At 34.9% G+C, this 18,599-nt stretch overlaps 3 protein-coding genes across 4 annotated transcripts; 1 reads left to right on the top strand and 2 right to left on the bottom strand.

Annotated features, from left to right (window-relative positions):
• Positions 1-1,337: 1,337 nt before the first annotated feature.
• On the top strand, positions 1,338-4,616 carry LOC112190421 (protein COBRA). Its single transcript, XM_024329851.2, has 6 exons — positions 1,338-1,637; positions 2,498-2,577; positions 2,730-3,186; positions 3,274-3,433; positions 3,547-3,818; positions 4,001-4,616. The coding sequence occupies exons 1-6, from the start codon at positions 1,556-1,558 to the stop codon at positions 4,291-4,293; spliced, it is 1,344 nt and encodes a 447-aa protein (XP_024185619.1). The 5' UTR covers positions 1,338-1,555; the 3' UTR covers positions 4,294-4,616.
• A 247-nt stretch (positions 4,617-4,863) lies between these two features.
• LOC112190422 (probable UDP-arabinopyranose mutase 2) lies at positions 4,864-6,962 on the bottom strand. Of its 2 annotated transcripts, XM_024329854.2 has the most exons (5): positions 6,577-6,962; positions 5,791-6,041; positions 5,534-5,702; positions 5,101-5,441; positions 4,864-5,069 (listed from the first exon to the last, which is right to left on the bottom strand). In XM_024329854.2, the coding sequence occupies exons 1-4, from the start codon at positions 6,886-6,888 to the stop codon at positions 5,115-5,117; spliced, it is 1,059 nt and encodes a 352-aa protein (XP_024185622.1). In that variant the 5' UTR covers positions 6,889-6,962; the 3' UTR covers positions 4,864-5,069; positions 5,101-5,114. The 2 variants fall into 2 exon arrangements, with proteins under 2 accessions (XP_024185622.1, XP_024185621.1); XM_024329853.2 differs by having other exon boundaries at positions 4,864-5,441.
• Positions 6,963-8,603: 1,641 nt separating this feature from the next.
• Positions 8,604-11,314, bottom strand: LOC112190949 (cytochrome P450 85A). Its single transcript, XM_024330467.2, has 9 exons — positions 11,050-11,314; positions 10,572-10,893; positions 10,333-10,482; positions 9,978-10,229; positions 9,807-9,893; positions 9,635-9,713; positions 9,134-9,240; positions 8,924-9,042; positions 8,604-8,817 (listed from the first exon to the last, which is right to left on the bottom strand). Exons 1-9 carry the CDS (start codon positions 11,274-11,276, stop codon positions 8,724-8,726), a joined length of 1,437 nt encoding a protein of 478 aa, XP_024186235.1. The 5' UTR covers positions 11,277-11,314; the 3' UTR covers positions 8,604-8,723.
• Positions 11,315-18,599: the final 7,285 nt, after the last annotated feature.

Genomic DNA, 18,599 nt, shown 5'->3' with positions numbered 1-18,599 from the left:
CTCTTTTGAGCTCTAATTTTTCTTTGTTTCAGCGTATTACTAAAAGGTACATGTGATAAGAGTGTGCTAGGTGGTTTGCTTGTTTTAAGAGTGAGCTTTGTAGTGTACTCTAAAAAACGATTCTTATTGTTGACTCCTAAGGGTGTGTTATTATTGTACTACTTGCTAAACTGACATAAGTGTTTTTGTTTTTATTTTATTATGGCCATCAGAGGTGTGTTCTTTTATATTTTACTTTTTATGAGAGTCTTTAACGACAACAATTACTTGGTAAAGATGCATCACAGTGCAGCGGTCATAATTTACCTATCAAACTTTCCAAACTCATGACCCAAAACCAGCATTCACACATAATCCACAAATCATGACATGATTTCCCCTTAAATGTTCTATAAACTTTTTATATCAATTTCTTGGGTTCACCTATAATAAATCACTGTACCGGTACATCGAGTATATTAATTCGATTCAAAGGTAAACTGGTTTCATACAGTGATAGACTAGTTTGAAACAATTATATTTCTGTATTGAAATAATCCACCTCTGTAACAAATTAAATATACTTCACGTATCGGTACATCAATGTATCGTAAAACTTTTCTATTTTCTTTACCTTATTAAATGTAGTGTTGTATTTCTTTTAAGTGAGAAGATGCTTGCCAGTACATTTACAAAAAAAACTCTGCAATACCGCCTTCTCAAAACCTTGTCATACAAAGTTTGAAAAGGGAGAAGATTGGCATGCCCTGACTTGTGATCTTATCCTTATTGTAATTATACAATACTTGTAAGAAAGAATGGAGTATGTAATAGATCGAGTGCTTTTTTTTGGAAAGTCATTATAATAATATAATGTAAGCTTAATAGTTGTACTTCAGCATGTAGAACCAGTCATTGTCACACAATAAGTAAAACAGAAATGGTGCCACAAAATGCGCCACCATATTACTATAGATTAGATTAGATTGGATTCATTCATTGGAACATGAATCTAATAAAGCTATATCATTGATTGTATTATTAGAAGTGGAAGCTTTTCGATAGCTTGGAACTCTAAGATCATAGTCTGAAATGGAAAATGTGAAAAGAAACATAGTGGAAAGACGACAATGGATCAATCACATACAGTTGAATTTGACTGCACTAATTTTTCTAGAGGTTTCCAATTGCCAAATACAGTTCAAAACCATTTTTTTTTCCTTCCATTTTCTTCTTTTCGTTTTTTAGGGCGAGTCCGTGAGTGTGAAACTGCGAATTGTTATCAAGAAGCTTCACAACTGTAACGCATATTAATATTTTAGTGCAAGACGCAATTAATTTTATTTATCAAACAAAAGGAAAAATTTATCGTAAGACTTTTAGTTTTGGTATTTGTTTTACCCGACAATGGCACTTGGCAAGCAGAGACTTGCAGAGTGATTGGCACACACTAACCAGCTTCCGCGTACTAGTTTCTTTTCATTCTCTTTCTTCATCTCTTTCTTGCTTGTTTCTGTTTGTGATTGTGGTCCCCAAGAGTTGAACACAGACATTCGAGGACAATCTAACAGGAAAAATGGGGTTTCTGTTGTCCGAGTTAACCAGTTTTGCCACTGTCCTTCTATTTGGGCTTTGTTGCTTCAGCTTCAGCTCAACAGGTTCGTTCAAATCTTCCTCTTCCTAGTTCAATCTTTCTAAAGCTGGAATCTTTATGAGGTTTTTGATTCTGTTTGTGGAGTTTTGCCTAAATGTGGTCATTTTGGTGAATTGGGTTTGTTGAGGGTGTAGTTGTGAGGTTTGGTAAGGTTTAGGGGATTGAGTCTGACGGATGATGAAATGGGTTTTCTATGACTATAAAAAAGGTTCAATCTTTCAGTTTCCCTTGATTTCTTTGGTAGTGAAATTAAGAATTTGATCTCAACCAAAAAGAAATTAAGAATTTTTTGTGTTTGGTGTTGTTTGAGTGGATGTGTTGTTGAGCTCAAAATTTTTTATTGCTCGTGTAGAATATATAGTCTACTCTGCATGTTGCATTAGTTCTCAAGAGTTTGAAATGAAAGGGTTGTTCTTGTTTTCTTGTTTACCAACAATGGAGAAGAGAAACCTAGCCTGTGCTCATTTTGGGATCATTTCAAGTCACACAGAAAGCAGGATCCTCTGTTCTGTGTTTTGAGTCTCATTAGCGACCTGGATTCCTTTTGATGCAGTATTAAAGATGCGCATTTGCATATGACATGTTATGGAAATAGCTCGGTTCTTGTTTTTTAATTCACACCAAAGAACCGATCTCGTTTTCATTACTCTCTTAGTGAATCATAGAAAGACTGAAGCTTTTCACCAGTTGGAGTTCTTTGTCAGAATTCCAAGTATTTATTATAGAGGAAGGAATACTGGAAAAAGATATTTTGGTCAGTTTAGCTAATTCAGGAGCAGTTAACTTTCGAAACTTCTCATTCAAGATTAACATCCTCAAAGTGTTCATTGTTTCTTTGTTTCTTTCCTCCTTGTTTATTTCCAGATGCATATGATCCTCTTGATCCCAATGGCAACATCACGATTAAGTGGGATATTATAAGCTGGACCCCTGATGGCTATGTTGTAAGTACGATTTTGAGTTTTGAGCTAATGGAAACTTATTTTTCACATTAGTTGCATGCATAATGGTTGTCTTCAAAACGATAGGGTAAATATCTGTATCTTTTTTAAGAATAAGGTAAACATCTAACCAGCAACACACCTTATATAAACAGGCTGTTGTTACCATTTATAACTACCAGCAGTATAGACACATTCAAGCACCAGGGTGGTCGCTAGGATGGACATGGGCAAAGAAGGAGGTGATTTGGGACATGGTCGGAGGACAAGCTACCGAGCAAGGGGACTGTTCAAGATTTAAGACAACTCCCCCGCATTGCTGTAAAAAGAAACCAACCATTATTGATCTACTCCCTGGAACTCCGTACAATAAGCAATATTCCAATTGCTGCAAAGGTGGAGTGCTGAGTTCATGGATGCAGGATCCAGCCAACGCTGCAGCTTCTTTTCAACTAAGTGTTGGTCAAGCGGGAACCAGCAATAGAACAGTTAAGCATCCAAAAAACTTCACTCTAATGGGACCTGGACCAGGGTACACTTGTGGTGCTGCAAGAGTTGTCAAACCAACTAAATACTTTTCTCCAGATAAAAGGCGAGTCTCTCAAGTCATGAGTAAGTTGTTATAAGTTTAGATATCTCCTAAAATGCAGTATTTTGCTAAGAAATATTTTGTTTTAACCTTAAACTAATCCGTCGCAGTGACATGGAAGTTGACATGCACATATTCACAGTTTCTGGCTCAGAAAACTCCTGCTTGCTGTGTCTCACTGTCTTCGTTCTACAATGACACAGTAGTGCCCTGCCCAATATGTTCTTGTGGCTGTCAAAACAACATAACTCATCCAGGAAGCTGTGTAGAGTGAGCTCCCTCAACCATATGCTTTCATTTGAACTTTTTTTTTTCTGATTATAAAGACGATATTTTTTTCTTATATCCTCCATAAGACATTTACTATGTCTTTATATTTGCAGTCCAAAGTCTCCATATTTGGCTTCAGTTGTTTCAGCTGCTGAAAAAAATTCGCCTTTGGTTCGATGTACTCGCCATATGTGCCCGATCAGAGTTCATTGGCATGTCAAGCTGAATTACAGAGAATACTGGCGAGTGAAGGTTACAGTTACAAACTTTGACTACAGCAGGAATTATTCAGATTGGAATTTGGTTATCCAGCATCCAAACTTTGACAATCTGACCCAAGTTTTCAGCTTCAACTCAAAGTCCTTGACCCCTTATGGAACCATAAGTATGTTATCATTAGTTACTTTTTTTGTTCATGTGTTCTTTGCTTTCAGTGTATTATGAGAGCTGACTTGTACTTGAAGTGTTTGATGATATTCTAGAACTTCTGTACATGTTGCTCATCCTTGTTTATACATATTGGAAGCTGCCAAGTGGGGAATTGTAATTTGTTTTTCTTTCTAACAGATGATACTGCAATGCTGTGGGGAATCAAGTTCTACAACGATCTGCTGATGCAATCGGGGCCTGTCGGTAATGTGCAGTCAGAGCTGCTTTTCCGGAAGAATCCAGCAACTTTCACTTTTGAGAAGGGTTGGGCTTTCCCGAGAAGAATCTCTTTCAATGGTGATACTTGTGTAATGCCACCTCCAGACGCCTTTCCATATTTGCCAAATGCTGGTTCTCGACAGTATATCTCTCTGCTGACACTAATCATGATTTGTGCATCGACTTTTGCATTTACATATGCTTATGCTTAATCTTGTCTCACAAATGCATCCAATCTAAGATTAGGGATTAGTTTGACCTTAAGATTTATGCAAGCCATTAGTTTTCCTGCATTTTGGTGAAGTGCTTCCATAATGAAATTGGATGGGCTCAATTGTGCTGCTGATGCGGACGTTTTGGATTGCATGAGGTGGGTTACTTCTATCCGTTCTGTTGTATGTATATTCCTGTGGGGATCCTGTTGATTGTACATTTCCAAATTGTAATTGTAATAGTAAATCCGCTACAATGGTTAACAAGGAGTTGAATCTAATGGTAGTAGTGAAATAGTGATTCTGTTTTGTTCCCATTGTGATTCTCATGTCTCTTATAATCTTATGGATTTCAATCATTTCATGAAGTCATTACATTTCTGCATTTAGATCGAAAATTTTGCAGCACAAAAGTGTTCTTTTATACCATTCAAAATCCAGAAATACAGTTCTACACTTCTGTAGATGCTATTCTGCCACCAACAACAAATGTAATTGAAATCAAAATCCAGGATTTCCAACAGGACTTTTAAAGAATTTTCTGTCATAGTCATAAGACAAACATTCATGTGTAGAATGAAATGCTAAACCAGCTACATATATTTTTTATTGCACTATCCTCATTGGACGAAGTTAATAAATAAAGTTACATCTGCCGAAAATTCAAGCCCTGACCAAAATGGCTCAGGAGGATAAAAGATACAGTGACTAAACTAATGACAATGCCAAGTACAGTAATATAAGAGCAATAGCAGTTGAATCAATTTTCAGTTTATGTTTTTTTTTTGGGTCGAATTTTCAGTTTATGTTAAAACAAAAATTTATTTTGCAATTTTAGCACCAGGTCCGCTTGGGTTGAGCTCATCCCAAGCTTCAATCCATGTGACCATGGCATCGGCCAGCTTGTCGAAGTAGGGATCTACCTTGCCGAGCTTGTCCTTCACCTGCTTGGACAGTTCGATGTAGCAGGCTTGCACAGTGGTGCAGTCCTTGGGGAGAACAGCGGCCTGAAAGAAAGGGATGATCTCTTCCTGCCAGAAGATGCCTTTGTATTCCTTCCTCAGGTTCACAAATGGGTTACTTGCCTTGCTGTGATAGATATAAGGCAGACCTGTCTTCACTCCCAGCCCCAAATGGTCACAGATCACCTAAACATTCAGTCACATACCACATATTGCTTGTTAATACTCAATAGTAGCATAACAATCCAGATGAAACGTAAACAAAGAGGAAAAGGGACCTTGATACACCAGCCAGCCCACATATCATCGTAACGTCCAATTGGCTGGCCATCACCCATGAGTCCGAAGTACATTGCAGGGCCAATGAGATCACGGTCGAAAGCCAAATTCATACCACACATGGGGAACAGGGTGCCCTTTGGAATTGTCAGAACAGCATCCACATACCTTCATAAGCATAATTTTCACCATTATATCACATAGTATATATAAATATAAAAATCAATATATACTTGCAATTTAAGGAAGCGCCTACCTGGTGTTCCTCTCAAGAGGCTTCACAAGCTGAGTAGGTGCATCATAATCGGGGATATTGAGCCAAAGACCGTGAGAAACAGCAGTTGGGACACCCTCACGGAGACTGAAAGGGTATCCACGGACGAAATCCGCACCCTCTCTGAAAGGGTCATAGAGGGTGTTGAAGAAAAATGGGGTGGATGGGCAAAGAAGGTTCTTGATGTGCTGCTCCAGTGCATTCACTAGTTTGCCAGATGGGTCTTGTGCAACCTAAGAACATTAGATCATAGCAAAAATTACACAGAAGAACCAAGATCATTGACACAAGATGCCAATAAATCGAAGGACTCCACCTTCACATATAAAACTTGTATTTCAAACTTGTAGTGCAAACAATGTGATCAAAGTAGTTCAAAAATAAGAGAGCAAAATACAGAAGCAAGTTGCATTATAATACAAAAACCAACACTCTGTTTCGCATACAAACAAAGTTCCAACAGATAAGTCAGTGCAACCAAACCTAAATGCTAAAACTTCCAAATTTTAGAATGGTGTGATGATGGTATCAGAAACTCAAATCTTACTTGGGAAACAATCTTGCAAATTTGAATTATGCACAATTCAACCTACATATCAAGCCTATATCTCCAAGAGAATGCGATCAATATTACAATGCATTCACCTCATGATCTCTTCGATCAAGCGATCACATACAAATCAAAGGGCACAAACATCACATACAAATTACAATCTCTATCTCGAAAAACCAAACAAAACACAGAAAATAGTGAGGAGGAGGACTTACAAAGCAATCATCGTCAATGGTGAAGATGTACTTCTTCTTGGAGACCATGTAACCGAAGCAACGGCAAGCGGAGTCCTTAAAGGAAATGCAATTGGAGCGAGGGCCAAGCATTCTGTTAATGTCGTTACGGTTGTAGAGTTCATAGTCAAATCCCTCGGGGACCTTGATGGTCTTGGTGGGGTCGCCGTCCTGGACAATGATCAAGTGGTAGGGCTGGAGGAATGGCCTCCACATCTCGAGGAAATCGAGGTTTCGTATGGTAGGGATCACAATGTCGAGCTCATCCTTAAGCAAATGGGTCGGAGTCGCCATTGTTGTCGAAGAGAAACTCAGAGATGACAGAGAGAGATCGGGATAGTTTGAGAGTGTTTGGGGTAGTCTCTCACAACTATTTCATATAAAAGGAGGAGGGAGACGTGGGTTGCACGTGCGAGGGGGGCGGGGAGTGCGGCACGAGTGATGGGATGTTAGTAGGGAAAGGGGGAACGTGTCCGAGATTTAGAGGGTCAATGGAATTGTTCAAAGGGGAGGAGAGTGATTGATTAGGAAAGACTCTAGGAGATTATGAGGTTGAGTTTGTGTTTAACAAGGTCTAAGTTCTTTGCATCTTCCACCACAAAGATGGTTTAGGCTACGGATTAGAGCTTAAAAGAGAACGATTTAATAATTGAAATTATATTGTAGGGTAACGAAAAACAGTAGATTGCTTTTGCCAAACGTTTCTTTTAGAGATTGGACTTTGGACGTTCAACTTATACGGGCGTAAACGTTACTAATTCAAAAAGTGAAAAAGTAATATGAAAAGCGTGTGGGATTAGAATGGTAAGCGTGTATGACAGTATGAGAGCTAGTTTGTGTCCAATAACAGTTATAGGGATTAGGGAGTGAATTAGTGAAATGGACTGCCTTAATTCAAGCAATGATTTTAGGAGGTGTGGTGGCTCACATGCGCTCACATTGGTTTGGGCTAAGTTCATGTTAAGCAAACCCTCACCTTCTTCTTTACGTTTCATAGCAAGCTTTTAACGACCCAAAATAAGACCCAAGAACCAGAATTACATGGCCCGTAAAGATTCCATATTTGACCTTAGACTTGTTCATGTTGGAGTTTGTTTGCGAAAATCGAACAGATCATAATAATCCTTTAAATGCTTCCTCACATCATTCTGATCATTTTCTATTCTCAATTTCCGACTACTTACGAACGGCAGAAATAGAAGTTTTTAACTCATTTCATCATTTCATAAGGAGGACAACTCTGTTTCCCATTCTCGTGTTCCAATCAACCCAATAGGGAATTTCCGTTATCGTTTTACATTAAGTGATAGAAACCTATATTCCTACCATAAAAAATGTTCAAACCGTAACGTTTGCGCTATCCTAAACTCTAAAACCTTGTCCTAATACTATAGTGACTCATAAACCCAAAACAAAGTATACAGGCTTTACAGAGACTGAATTTCTTTATCTTATGGGCTACGCTTGATATCAGCCCAAAACGAGACTGCTCCATCCTCTCCGCATTGCAATCATGATAAGGCCCAAAAGTGTAGTTGTATCTTTTATTTGACGAGTGTCGGATGATCAAAGAAAAACATGAGTCCTGAAAAAACTTTTCTATTCAAATCACAGGTGGAAAATTCCAAAGAGGTGGCAATAGGGTTTAGAATCTGGCTATTTTGCAGTCTCTAATATTTGATTTGCTTCACTTCAAAGCCTTTTGAAGCTACATTGTGTCAAAAGCCTCAAACCCCAAACACAGGTATGTAAACTATTTTAAGTTCCATATGCACAGTTCTATCAATATTCATAAAAAAATTATGTAGTGTTCTGGAGTATTGAAAACTCCGGAGTTAGAGCCATTGGATTGGCACATTGCCTAATCCCTAATCTAACGCCACCGGGATCTGGAGTTGGTACTGTAGAACTTTCGTGAAGAATTCAATTCTACTGCTCTAGACTGTCATACCAAGCACCACGCAGAGGTTTTTTTTATTATAGTCTCTGTGATTGCATCAGAACAATAGTTGACAAAACGAAAATGCTGATTTTCATTGATTTCTAATGTGTTAGCACGTTATCATACACCATCATTTCTTTTTTTCTCTCACTCTGATATGCTACTGCTATATACTTGTTTATACAAACTAGTTAGTCAGATTTGAAACCCTAATGTGCAGTCCATTTGGCGCTTCAACTCTTGGAAACTTCATCAGTTTATCTCCCCCAACTTCTTCCCATCTGCAAATAATAGATCAAATAAAAACCATTAAAAAAAAAACTAATGATAGTTTTATATTGTAATCGGAAAATTATAGATTTCTGATTTGGGTTTTTAGTCACTAACCTGTATCTAGTTACAAAGTAGTGTAGGAATGTGGAAATTTCTGCTATTCCCAACTCCTTTCCTGGACACAGCCTAGTACCTCCCCCGAATATAAAGTTGTTAGACTCCAAGCTCTTATCCTGCATTTTCAAGTCAAGAAAATTATTACCACCATGACTAGAAAATGAATCTGATACATTTCCATGAAAATAGAGTCACAGTGAAACTCACCATCCATCTCCATGGATTGAAGGTTAATGGATCAGGGTACGTAAACAAATCGTAGTTAGTCTCTCTTGTATAAACATAGATTCTCCATCCTTTTGGTATCAAAAACCCTGTTCAAGCAATCCAAGAATAGCTCTGATTAGGAATTATTCCAAGCAATGGTCCACCAGAAATCTTATCAAGATTCCCAGCCACTGAAAACCATGTTGAAAATGCAACTTAAATTTTCTTGATGTCAGAAAAAAAAAAAGGGTATTTCCATGTTCTGAAGAATTATTCTTTAATGTATTGTCTAGCTGTTTTGGTATAAAATGCCATTGTAAATCATTGAGTCATGTCTATCCACTGCTTCAACATAATTTTGCCAAAAAGTGCCAATAATGTAATGCTAGCTGCAAATAGTTTCTTGAGCCCATAGTTATAATACAACCCAGAACTATACGAAATATCTATTTATATCTGTATCTTATATGCTTGTGAAACTTTCCAGCTTAGACTACTCACCATTTAGTTCCATATCTTGAGTGGTTTTCCTCAAAACCCCATTTACAATAGTAGCTAATCTTGAGGTCTCAAATATCACCTGCGGTAAAAAAAAACAGCAAGAGTTTATTAACTAAATTGCTATGATTCATAGGGCAAATGATGAAAACAAAGCTAGGAAATGATCCCTTACCGCACGAGTAAACCGCATAGATTTCATGTCATTCCAGTCAATGGGATCCTCGGGCCTTTTTCTGGCTCTGATTGCCAAATGTTCTTTCTGTAAATAGTAAAATTTGAAGTCAGTAAAAGAAACATGAGAAATGTAACAAGTATTCAAAGAACACCATATTCTTTAACTTACTCTGAGTTCTTCAAGCGCTTGTGGATGATCATGAAGGAACTTAACCGCCATCATTGATGTGGTCGAAACAGTCTCATAGCCCGAATACATAATCGTGATGATGTGATCGATTATTTCTTCATCAGTGAGTTTGTATCTGTTCTGATCATCACTTCTCATCAATCCACCAAGCATGTCATGGTGGACTTCCTCTGAAGAAGCCCTTCTATCTTCTATTAGTTGCTTCAACATGCTAACAATATTTTTCCTCGCCTGCATAACATGGTTCAACTCTCAATTATTACATCTTCCATAAATCTCACAAACCACTCGACCATATTACAAAAAAAATAATGTGATTGGTGACATAATATACCTGAAATCCGCGGCGATAATTTGTGCCAGGAAGATCAATGGGCAATGAGAGAGTTCCCAACACAAGCTTGAAGAACTCGGCCTTGAATGCCTGAGAACCCGAGCTTGATTCAATGCCTGCAATCTGTTTAAGCGACGAAAGAAGCGCCATCTGCGTAAAACAGTTGAAACAACATCAGAAATTGCACCAATACAAAGTGTGGAAAACTTCACATGGATTTTCTTCTCTGCCACACAAACCTCTTTGGTCTTTTCTTGGATGTTGATGACTTGGTTCCCCCAACCACTGAGGTGGGCTCTCATGAAGTCATCAATCTTGGGCAAAATCTGGTCTCTGATCATGGTTGAGCTAATGAGGGCAAGCAATGCCCCTCTCATGTACTTGTGAGTGGAGCCATGAACAGCTGCAATGTTACACTTGCCCAAGATATCCAGCATCGATTGAGGGTACCCGGGAACGAGGCCTTTAGCTTCGTTCATTAGGATGTATCTGTTCACCTCTGGATCCATGGAAACTACGGTAGGACACCCCAGTATGTGGGATTTGAAAAAACTACCATACCTGTCACAAAAAACCAGAGTTCAGCTTTTCAAAAAAAAAAAAAAAAACCAGAGTTCAGAAAATAAAAAGACCAAAGCTACTAAATACAGAGGAGAAACAGAGTAACTAACACTAACACCTGGTGAGCAAAAGCAAGAGTTGGAAACATAATCTCACCTAGCTCTCTGGTTTTTCATGAAGCTTGGTCCTTGCTTGAGGAACTCTGTGGTTTCTCCAAAGACTGGCCAGCCCATTGTGCCTGGAGGAAGACCCTTCTTCCTGTACCTCACCTCATTCCATCTTAGCAAAGCAGAGCAGAAACAGAGCACAAAGAGCACACAGAGTAGTACCACCACAAACACAGCCATTGATGCTCTGAAGAGAGAAGAAAGGAGAGAGAGCATTCAATGGTTTATGGGCATGCTCTAGTTTTTGAGATAGCCAAGTGTGCATAGCATATATATATATAAGATGGGTGCGGCTATTCCGCTATTGTGACCTATCATTTACTTTGTTTACCCTATTTATTTTCAATTATTAAATTTACTTATCTAACCTATTTCTCTTTTCAAAAATATTCTTATATGACATATCCAATTAAAAAAGAATTTTTTTTAACAAAAATCTCTCATTTAATTTATACCAATAACAAAACTAAAATATATTAAAGTTTCCTAATAAAATCATAATCTGATTTACTTCCATTTTTTTTTCTTTCAGTTTCAATGTTTGTCTATTTCAATCTATCTCAAAATATTAGTAAGTTAACAACTATGAGCAATGAAGAAAAGATTGATTTTTTTTCTTCGTGTTTTAATTTTTTACTTTCATTTACTTTGTTTACCCTATTTACTTTCCATTATTAAATTTACTATCTAACCCATTTCTCTTTCCAAAAATATTCTTATATGACATATCCAATTAAAAAAGAATTTTTTTTAACAAAAATCTCTCATTTAATTTATACTAATAACAAAACTAAAATATATTAAAGTTTCCAAATAAAATCATAATCTGATTTACTTCCTTTTTTTTTTCTTTCAGTTTCTGTCTATTTCAATCTATCTCAAAATATTAGTAAGTTAACAACTATGAGCAATGAAGAAAATATTGATTTTTTTTTCGTGTTTTAATTTTTTACTTTAAGTGTTTATAAAGAATATTGCAAAGATTTTAATGAAGTTAACACTAATGGTTTTGTGAATTAAATAAAGAATTAACCATGAGGAGAGAACAAAAAAACAAAAAACAAAAAAGTAATAAATTCAAATTTGGGTAGGAGAGTTTCTATTGTGACCTCCAAATCTACTCACTTGACCTCACTCTATTATGAATGATTAAATAACATATATAACCTACTATAAAATGACTATTAAGGACAATAATTATACCAAAAAATATTATATTTATTTTTTGTAAACTTTCCAATTCAATAATATCATATTGTATTCCTTATTATTTTCCTTATATATTTTCATTTTCCAATTTCACTACATACTCATTAAAGCATTCAGATATATTTAATAAGAATTAAAAATATGATTAAGATCATGTGACATAAAAATGTATGATATATATGTTGAACGCATATTGGTGAGGGAAATCAAAATAAATCCTCTTATGATTTATGACCTAAATCTAAGTCAATCCATTATATTTTGGGAAAAAATTTATTTAAATAATCAATCATGTGGTACAAAAAATACAGAAAAATAAATAAACATTAAAAAACAAATGATTTTTTTTTAGAATAAAAACAAAATGATTTTTTTTTTTTTTTGCACAGCTAAAATAGAAAAAAAAAACACAATAGTTCATGGCATTTTCTTATTGATTAGACATTAATTTTTGAAACTCAAGTTTGATTAAGAAATGTATATTTAGTTAAGATTTATAGAGTGATTAAATCATTGAAATGACTAAATTTTTTATTTTAAAGATAATTAATAATTTGTTTGCAAATTATATGAGTGAGGTTATTTGAGGAAGTTTAGTGAGGTTTAGTGAGTAAATTTAGTATTTGGAAATTTGATAAGAGGTGTAAAAAGCATAGAGGTCAAGTGAGCAAATTTGGAGGTTCAAATAGAAAAACTCTTTGGGTAGAGAAGAAAAAGATTAATGTTATCCAATGAGAAATTAAATAGTCTTTGTATTTAATTAATTGGTTATGTATTTAGTTTTCTTTACAAATTTAGATTTTAGAAAATTAGTGTACTTATTAGTCATTTTACACTTGTATAATATAGTCTTTCAATAATTAAAATGTTTGTAGGGTGAATTAATAAAATGGTAGGGTGGCAATAGCCGCACCCATATAGAATTTAAATTTACTCACCATTTTTAATTTGTAGTGATATCACCACCCAATTAAAACTTGTAAAGTCATGTAGAATTAATTTAATACTTAAAATTTATTTGTTTAATAAAACATCATGATTAACTATAATTATGTTTTATAACACAAATATAACATCATGATTAACTATAATTAGTTAATCATGATGTTTTATAACACATGACAGTTTTATATTGAGTGGTAGTATCACCACTAAAATATTGGTGGTAAGCAAATTTGAATCCATATATATAGGAGAAAATTTTACAAATAGTACCAAAACTAAAAGTCATTCATCATTTTGGTACATCAAGTTTAAAAACTATTAGATTGGTACCCTAATATTAAAATCCAAATTATTTTTAGTACCCGCAGTTATAACGCCGTCAAGTCACTAATTTTCTTAGGGTAATTTCATCTCTTCACGTTTCAACTCTTTTTTTTTCCTTCCACTCAACAATTTTCTTAGTTTTAATTCAATGCAAAAACTCATTGCAAGATATTATATTGTATATATTTGAGTGTTTGACCATGATATGTTTGCTTCTTCTTTTTTTGAGAGACCATGACATGTTTGCTGGAATGGATTACATGTGTATATATTTTCTTATTTGACTCTTTGACTCACTGGTACAAGTTATATGTGTGATTAGGAGGGGAAGAAGAGGAAAATAAATATTTGAGAAAATGCAAAGACAAGATTGCCCATAAAATAGTTTGTGTGGTAGTAGATTTAACACCGTTACAAACAAAATGTATGAAAATTATGGCGGATTTAAATATTGGAATACTAATTTGATAATTTTTTAAATTGATGTACCAAAATGAATGTGTTTTAATTGGGATACTATTTGTAAACTTTTCTCTATATAGGCCTTTTTCACAAGCCTCAAGTCCCAACAACCATATGAATAGAGAGAGAAGGGAGGGAGGAACATATAGGCCAAATCCATGCACCCTATGCAATTTGAGGGACCCTAGTCTAAGGTAAAAGTACCCTCTACCTCTACTCAGAAAAATTGAATGGCAGAAATGTTTAACACTTTCCAAGGTTAAAATTTTGGAAATCAGAGAATTTGAAACTTTCGAAGCCAATATATTAAAAATGATTTGCTCACAATAGAAAGGTAAAAATTGATTCTGAGTATTACTGGTTGAAACTTGAAAGGCATAGATGTAAAATGTGACGAGGCACATGCACAGCACCCAATTGGACCAAATAGTGAAGTGACTCCAAACTCCAATCCCTTCACATGTTGAACAAGATCTGCTAAATGGAATTACAAAAACCAGAACAAGACAGGTCCTTTGGGTTACCATGTGAATAAGTGGAGAGAGAGAACAAGACAGGTCTCTGTGTTTTTGGTTACATTCTAACTGCAAGTTTCAAACTTGGACCCTATTCCCCCTGTTGCAGTTTGAAGTTTATGGATACACTACCGTACTACTGACTTTTTGAACGGTTAATTTGGTAGACCCTCGACCCTAAGGAATGGTCGTTTTAGTCTTAGTGTGGCCACTTTTAAGCATAAAGTGTTACCGGAAAAGTTTGATACATTTTGTAAGCTTTTTTGATAATATTTTTAGGCGTGTACGGTGTTTTATATGAGGCTTTATATTTCATTTTAATTTTAGTCTTAATGAGATTATATGTGAACGTGAATAAAAGACTGAATTATATTGATATTGACTACGATTGTTCCAAAATATGATTGCTTTATATATTCAAATAAAGATCTAAAGAAGTCTTAGTTTTCTGCTAATCACATCAATTGATTCAGTATCATTGAAGTGTTGGCTTCTTGCGACCAGAAAAAGAAATTCCAATTCCATAACTACCCTTTTATATGATGAAAACCCTGTGACCTCGTTGCTTCAATGATTGAGAAAAAAATAAATCAAATTTACCTAAAATCTAACTGAGAAAAATTACCATAAGCATTTAGCATGCCACCGACCATTATTTAACAATTTACTCCTACTGTTAATGCGAAGTTGTGAACACAGAAGCACAGAACACAAAGAGTGCATATTTACTCTAAATTTTCTTCATTATTACACAACTAAAAGGGTCTCTCTCTTACACAGCTCAATTACTCTGTGAAAATATATTGAAAGCTGTCTTAAGTTAATTGGCTGCCCATATTAAATCACATTTAGATGATCAAAGCACTATAAACGGTGCATTGGTTTGTGTGCAACAATTTTGTCTTTTGCTATTGAAGTAAAGAGGTGAAGACATTAAAGAGAAGAAGAGGACCTCTGAGCAAACCTCGAAATAACATGGTCGGGTTGTGAAAACCCAGAACGCAACAGAAACCAGAAACAGAAACTTTGGACCCGAAAAAACTACCAGAAATGAAAACGCTGGGGTAACTAAACCTCACTAGTTTTGGAAATGATTCCAAAACCCTAGTTCTCCATTATTGCAACTTCTTTCAACTTTTTGTAATAGAAAAAAAAAAAAAAAAAACTTCTCCCAACTTTTTTAAACAAACTAAAAGTCCAAAACTTTTCCTTTTCCTTATCACGAACAGATGCTGATCTTTTCTTCTTCCTTTGGTTTTTTATGCAAATATTGACAAACTGCAAAGTGCTTGTTGCTTAGGGTTTATCTTGATGATCGTTTAATATATATAGATACACACCACACACATATATGGATGTCTGGTTTCGATATTCAGGCGGCTCCGTACAGTGGGTGTGGGTGTAGGTGTAGGTGTCGATATATGATCATGTGTCTAATCAATTTACACATTCAGTGTTATATGATTCAAATGAGACAGGTTTCGTCCTGTAATTTCCGTTTATCTCTTCGACTTTCATTTTGTTTTTTGACTTTGGTTGGTCTGAGGCTGATGGCTTGTCCTGGAGTGCCCACACAATGTGATTTTGATGGTGATGGTGACTTGAAGACGAGTATGGATCCATATGGAGATCCTTGGAAAGGGATTTGACACAAAACCAGCATTTATGAATTTACCCTGAACTTTCCAAAACTACCAAGAGAGAAAACTTTATAAATGTATTACGATAGGGCCGTTTGTGATCCTGAAAACTCGATCATAAGCTCAACTATGGATTCATATAGCTACAAACGCCGGAAAGTGCTAACCCTACATTCGATATTGAAGATTTCGGAGACTAATTATTTGTATAAGTTTCTCAAATAAAAATAATGGATATTATCACAAATGATACCTAAACTTATCTTCCATTTTATCGATACTACCTGAACTTTAATTTTGATCACAACCGGTACCTGAACTTTTCGATTTCATTTTAAATGACTAACTTCTGTTAACCTTCCATTAAAAACTGACATGTGCAAAGCACATGACCTATATTCAAGAGTAGTTTGACGAAAATACCTATTTAAATAATCTTGTTTACTAAAAAGAATTCCTAAATAATATTCTGATAAATTAATATCTTAATCAAACTAGAAGTTCAATTAAAAATAGAAATAAAAATGAATCTCTACCTTCTTATGAAATAAAAATTTAAAAACAAGATCTCATCAAAACTTAATTTGTTTTATAGATATATATAAAATATTTCAAATAAGACTATCAAACTTTTTTTTTTGGACAAACTATAAAACACTTAAAACCCAAAGCTTATTGAAACTTTCGTAATTTTTTTTTTCATTTCATTCATATTTTTAATTAAAGTTGAAAGTTTTTCATTTTGATAATCTCTTTTTTTTTTTATGGCCACAATATAAGTGAAAATAAGTAATTTTTTTTTTAAAAGCAACTTTACAAATTTATCCTTGAAAAATGAGTCACATATCAGTTTTTAACGTTTGATTAACGGAAGTTAGTGATAGGTATCATTTAAAAAGAAATCGAAAAGTTCAGGTACTAGTTGTGATTAAAATTGAAGTTCAGGTTATCAATAAGATAGAGAATAAGTTTAGGTATCATTTATGATAATAACCCTAAAGACAAATATAAGAAAAAACGAGAAGCATTTTACAATAATTTATGTATTAATGTTTTATTTATGTGTTAGCTTTTGTCTTTTATTAGATAAAGGAAAATTTTCAAGATTCATCTTATATAAAGTTACATAATTTCTTTCTCATACGCACCGAAGTATCATTAATCTAAGATAACATCTCTCATGAAGATATCAATTTGTTAAACAGTGAAGTAAATGATTAAGGCATTGCTTCATATTCAATCATTCCTTTCATAAGATTAAAGGATTGGTTTCACGAGTACCCTTTTGGAGTTTTCCTTTCGTACATGCACTTGGGATATTTATGCACGTCTTACAATAGAACAACTAGCCAGTTTTTTTTTGTCATGTGACAAATGGAAAAGTAAGCACCCCTTAATGGTTCTCAAGCTGTTATCCATGCACCCTCTAGTTTTGCATGATTAAGAGGTAGCAATACATTGCATTGCCGACAGGGCACTGAATCGATGGATATATCGACGAAAACAAGCTAAAATCTATCGAAAATTAACAAAAATAAAAGACTACAAATTATACGAGAGAGAAAGCGATTTATGAATGAATGAACGAATGAACAATAGGAATTTTTGTGTGAATCAAAATGAAAAAGGGTTTGCTCGGATTTGCAGATAGAATACTTATGGTACGTACGTAATGGTAGGTTGCCTGAGTTGTTGCTTGCTAGAAGAGCTGCAAAAGGTTATGTATTTATATATCAGAGGGAGACTGTTCACTGTTCTGAGAGAGATCGATGGAGAAAGCTATGATATTGATATATATACACATACACATGCATCTCAATGATTCAAATCTATATGCGTGGCTGGCTCCATAGATTTGCAGGCGGCAGAAGAAGAAAGAAGAAAAGGAATGTTTACCCACACGCACACATTTATATTAATCATTTTTCTTTTTGGTTATGATAAAGGAGAAAAGGTGTGATGTTCATTGAAGCATCTAGTTGCACGAGGGCCTCTATTTTGTTTGCTTCTACTTTTCTGGCGCCAGAGAGGAAATAATAATGGGCAACTCATTATTTAGATCATCTAAATTATTGATCTCTGTACCAGAGTGGACATGCATGTACACAATTCGAGATACAATCATATAAATAATGTTTTGTATTGTACAGGTATATCTAATTTTATCTATATTTTGGTTACAAAATATAAGAAACATGGGAATGGAATTTAGAACTATGCAAAGCAATAAAACTCTTATAAGTGTTTATTCATTTGCACTGTCGGTGTATAGAATAATTTTCAAATATTCATACATTTGCAGGGGAATTATGTACCTAGTAGTTTTTTTGCTCGTTACTTCTATTGTGCTCATAATTCCATGTATTTCAAAGTATATATACACAAACGAGGAGAAAGAGTATGATAAAGGGAATTCTTCTATGCATCGGTAATGCAAGTTATCA

This window comes from Rosa chinensis, chromosome 2, assembly GCF_002994745.2.
Source record: "Rosa chinensis cultivar Old Blush chromosome 2, RchiOBHm-V2, whole genome shotgun sequence".
NCBI lineage: Eukaryota > Viridiplantae > Streptophyta > Magnoliopsida > Rosales > Rosaceae > Rosa > Rosa chinensis.
This window is presented reverse-complemented; position numbering and strand designations above follow the sequence as displayed.

Coding starts and splice junctions, on each gene's coding strand:
- LOC112190422 (XM_024329853.2), bottom strand. CDS start 6,888: ATGGCGACTCCGACCCATTTGCTTAAGGATGAGCTCGACATTGTGATC. Junction 5,703..5,790: donor CCTCTTGAGAGGAACACCAG/GTAGGCGCTTCC, acceptor ATGCTTATGAAG/GTATGTGGATGCTGTTCTGA. Junction 5,442..5,533: donor GGGCTGGCTGGTGTATCAAG/GTCCCTTTTCCT, acceptor CTGAATGTTTAG/GTGATCTGTGACCATTTGGG.
- LOC112190949 (XM_024330467.2), bottom strand. CDS start 11,276: ATGCTCTCTCTCCTTTCTTCTCTCTTCAGAGCATCAATGGCTGTGTTT. Junction 10,894..11,049: donor ATGAAAAACCAGAGAGCTAG/GTGAGATTATGT, acceptor TTTTTGTGACAG/GTATGGTAGTTTTTTCAAAT. Junction 9,894..9,977: donor AAGCGCTTGAAGAACTCAGA/GTAAGTTAAAGA, acceptor TACTATTTACAG/AAAGAACATTTGGCAATCAG.
- LOC112190421 (XM_024329851.2), top strand. CDS start 1,556: ATGGGGTTTCTGTTGTCCGAGTTAACCAGTTTTGCCACTGTCCTTCTA. Junction 1,638..2,497: donor CTTCAGCTTCAGCTCAACAG/GTTCGTTCAAAT, acceptor GTTTATTTCCAG/ATGCATATGATCCTCTTGAT. Junction 2,578..2,729: donor GGACCCCTGATGGCTATGTT/GTAAGTACGATT, acceptor TTATATAAACAG/GCTGTTGTTACCATTTATAA.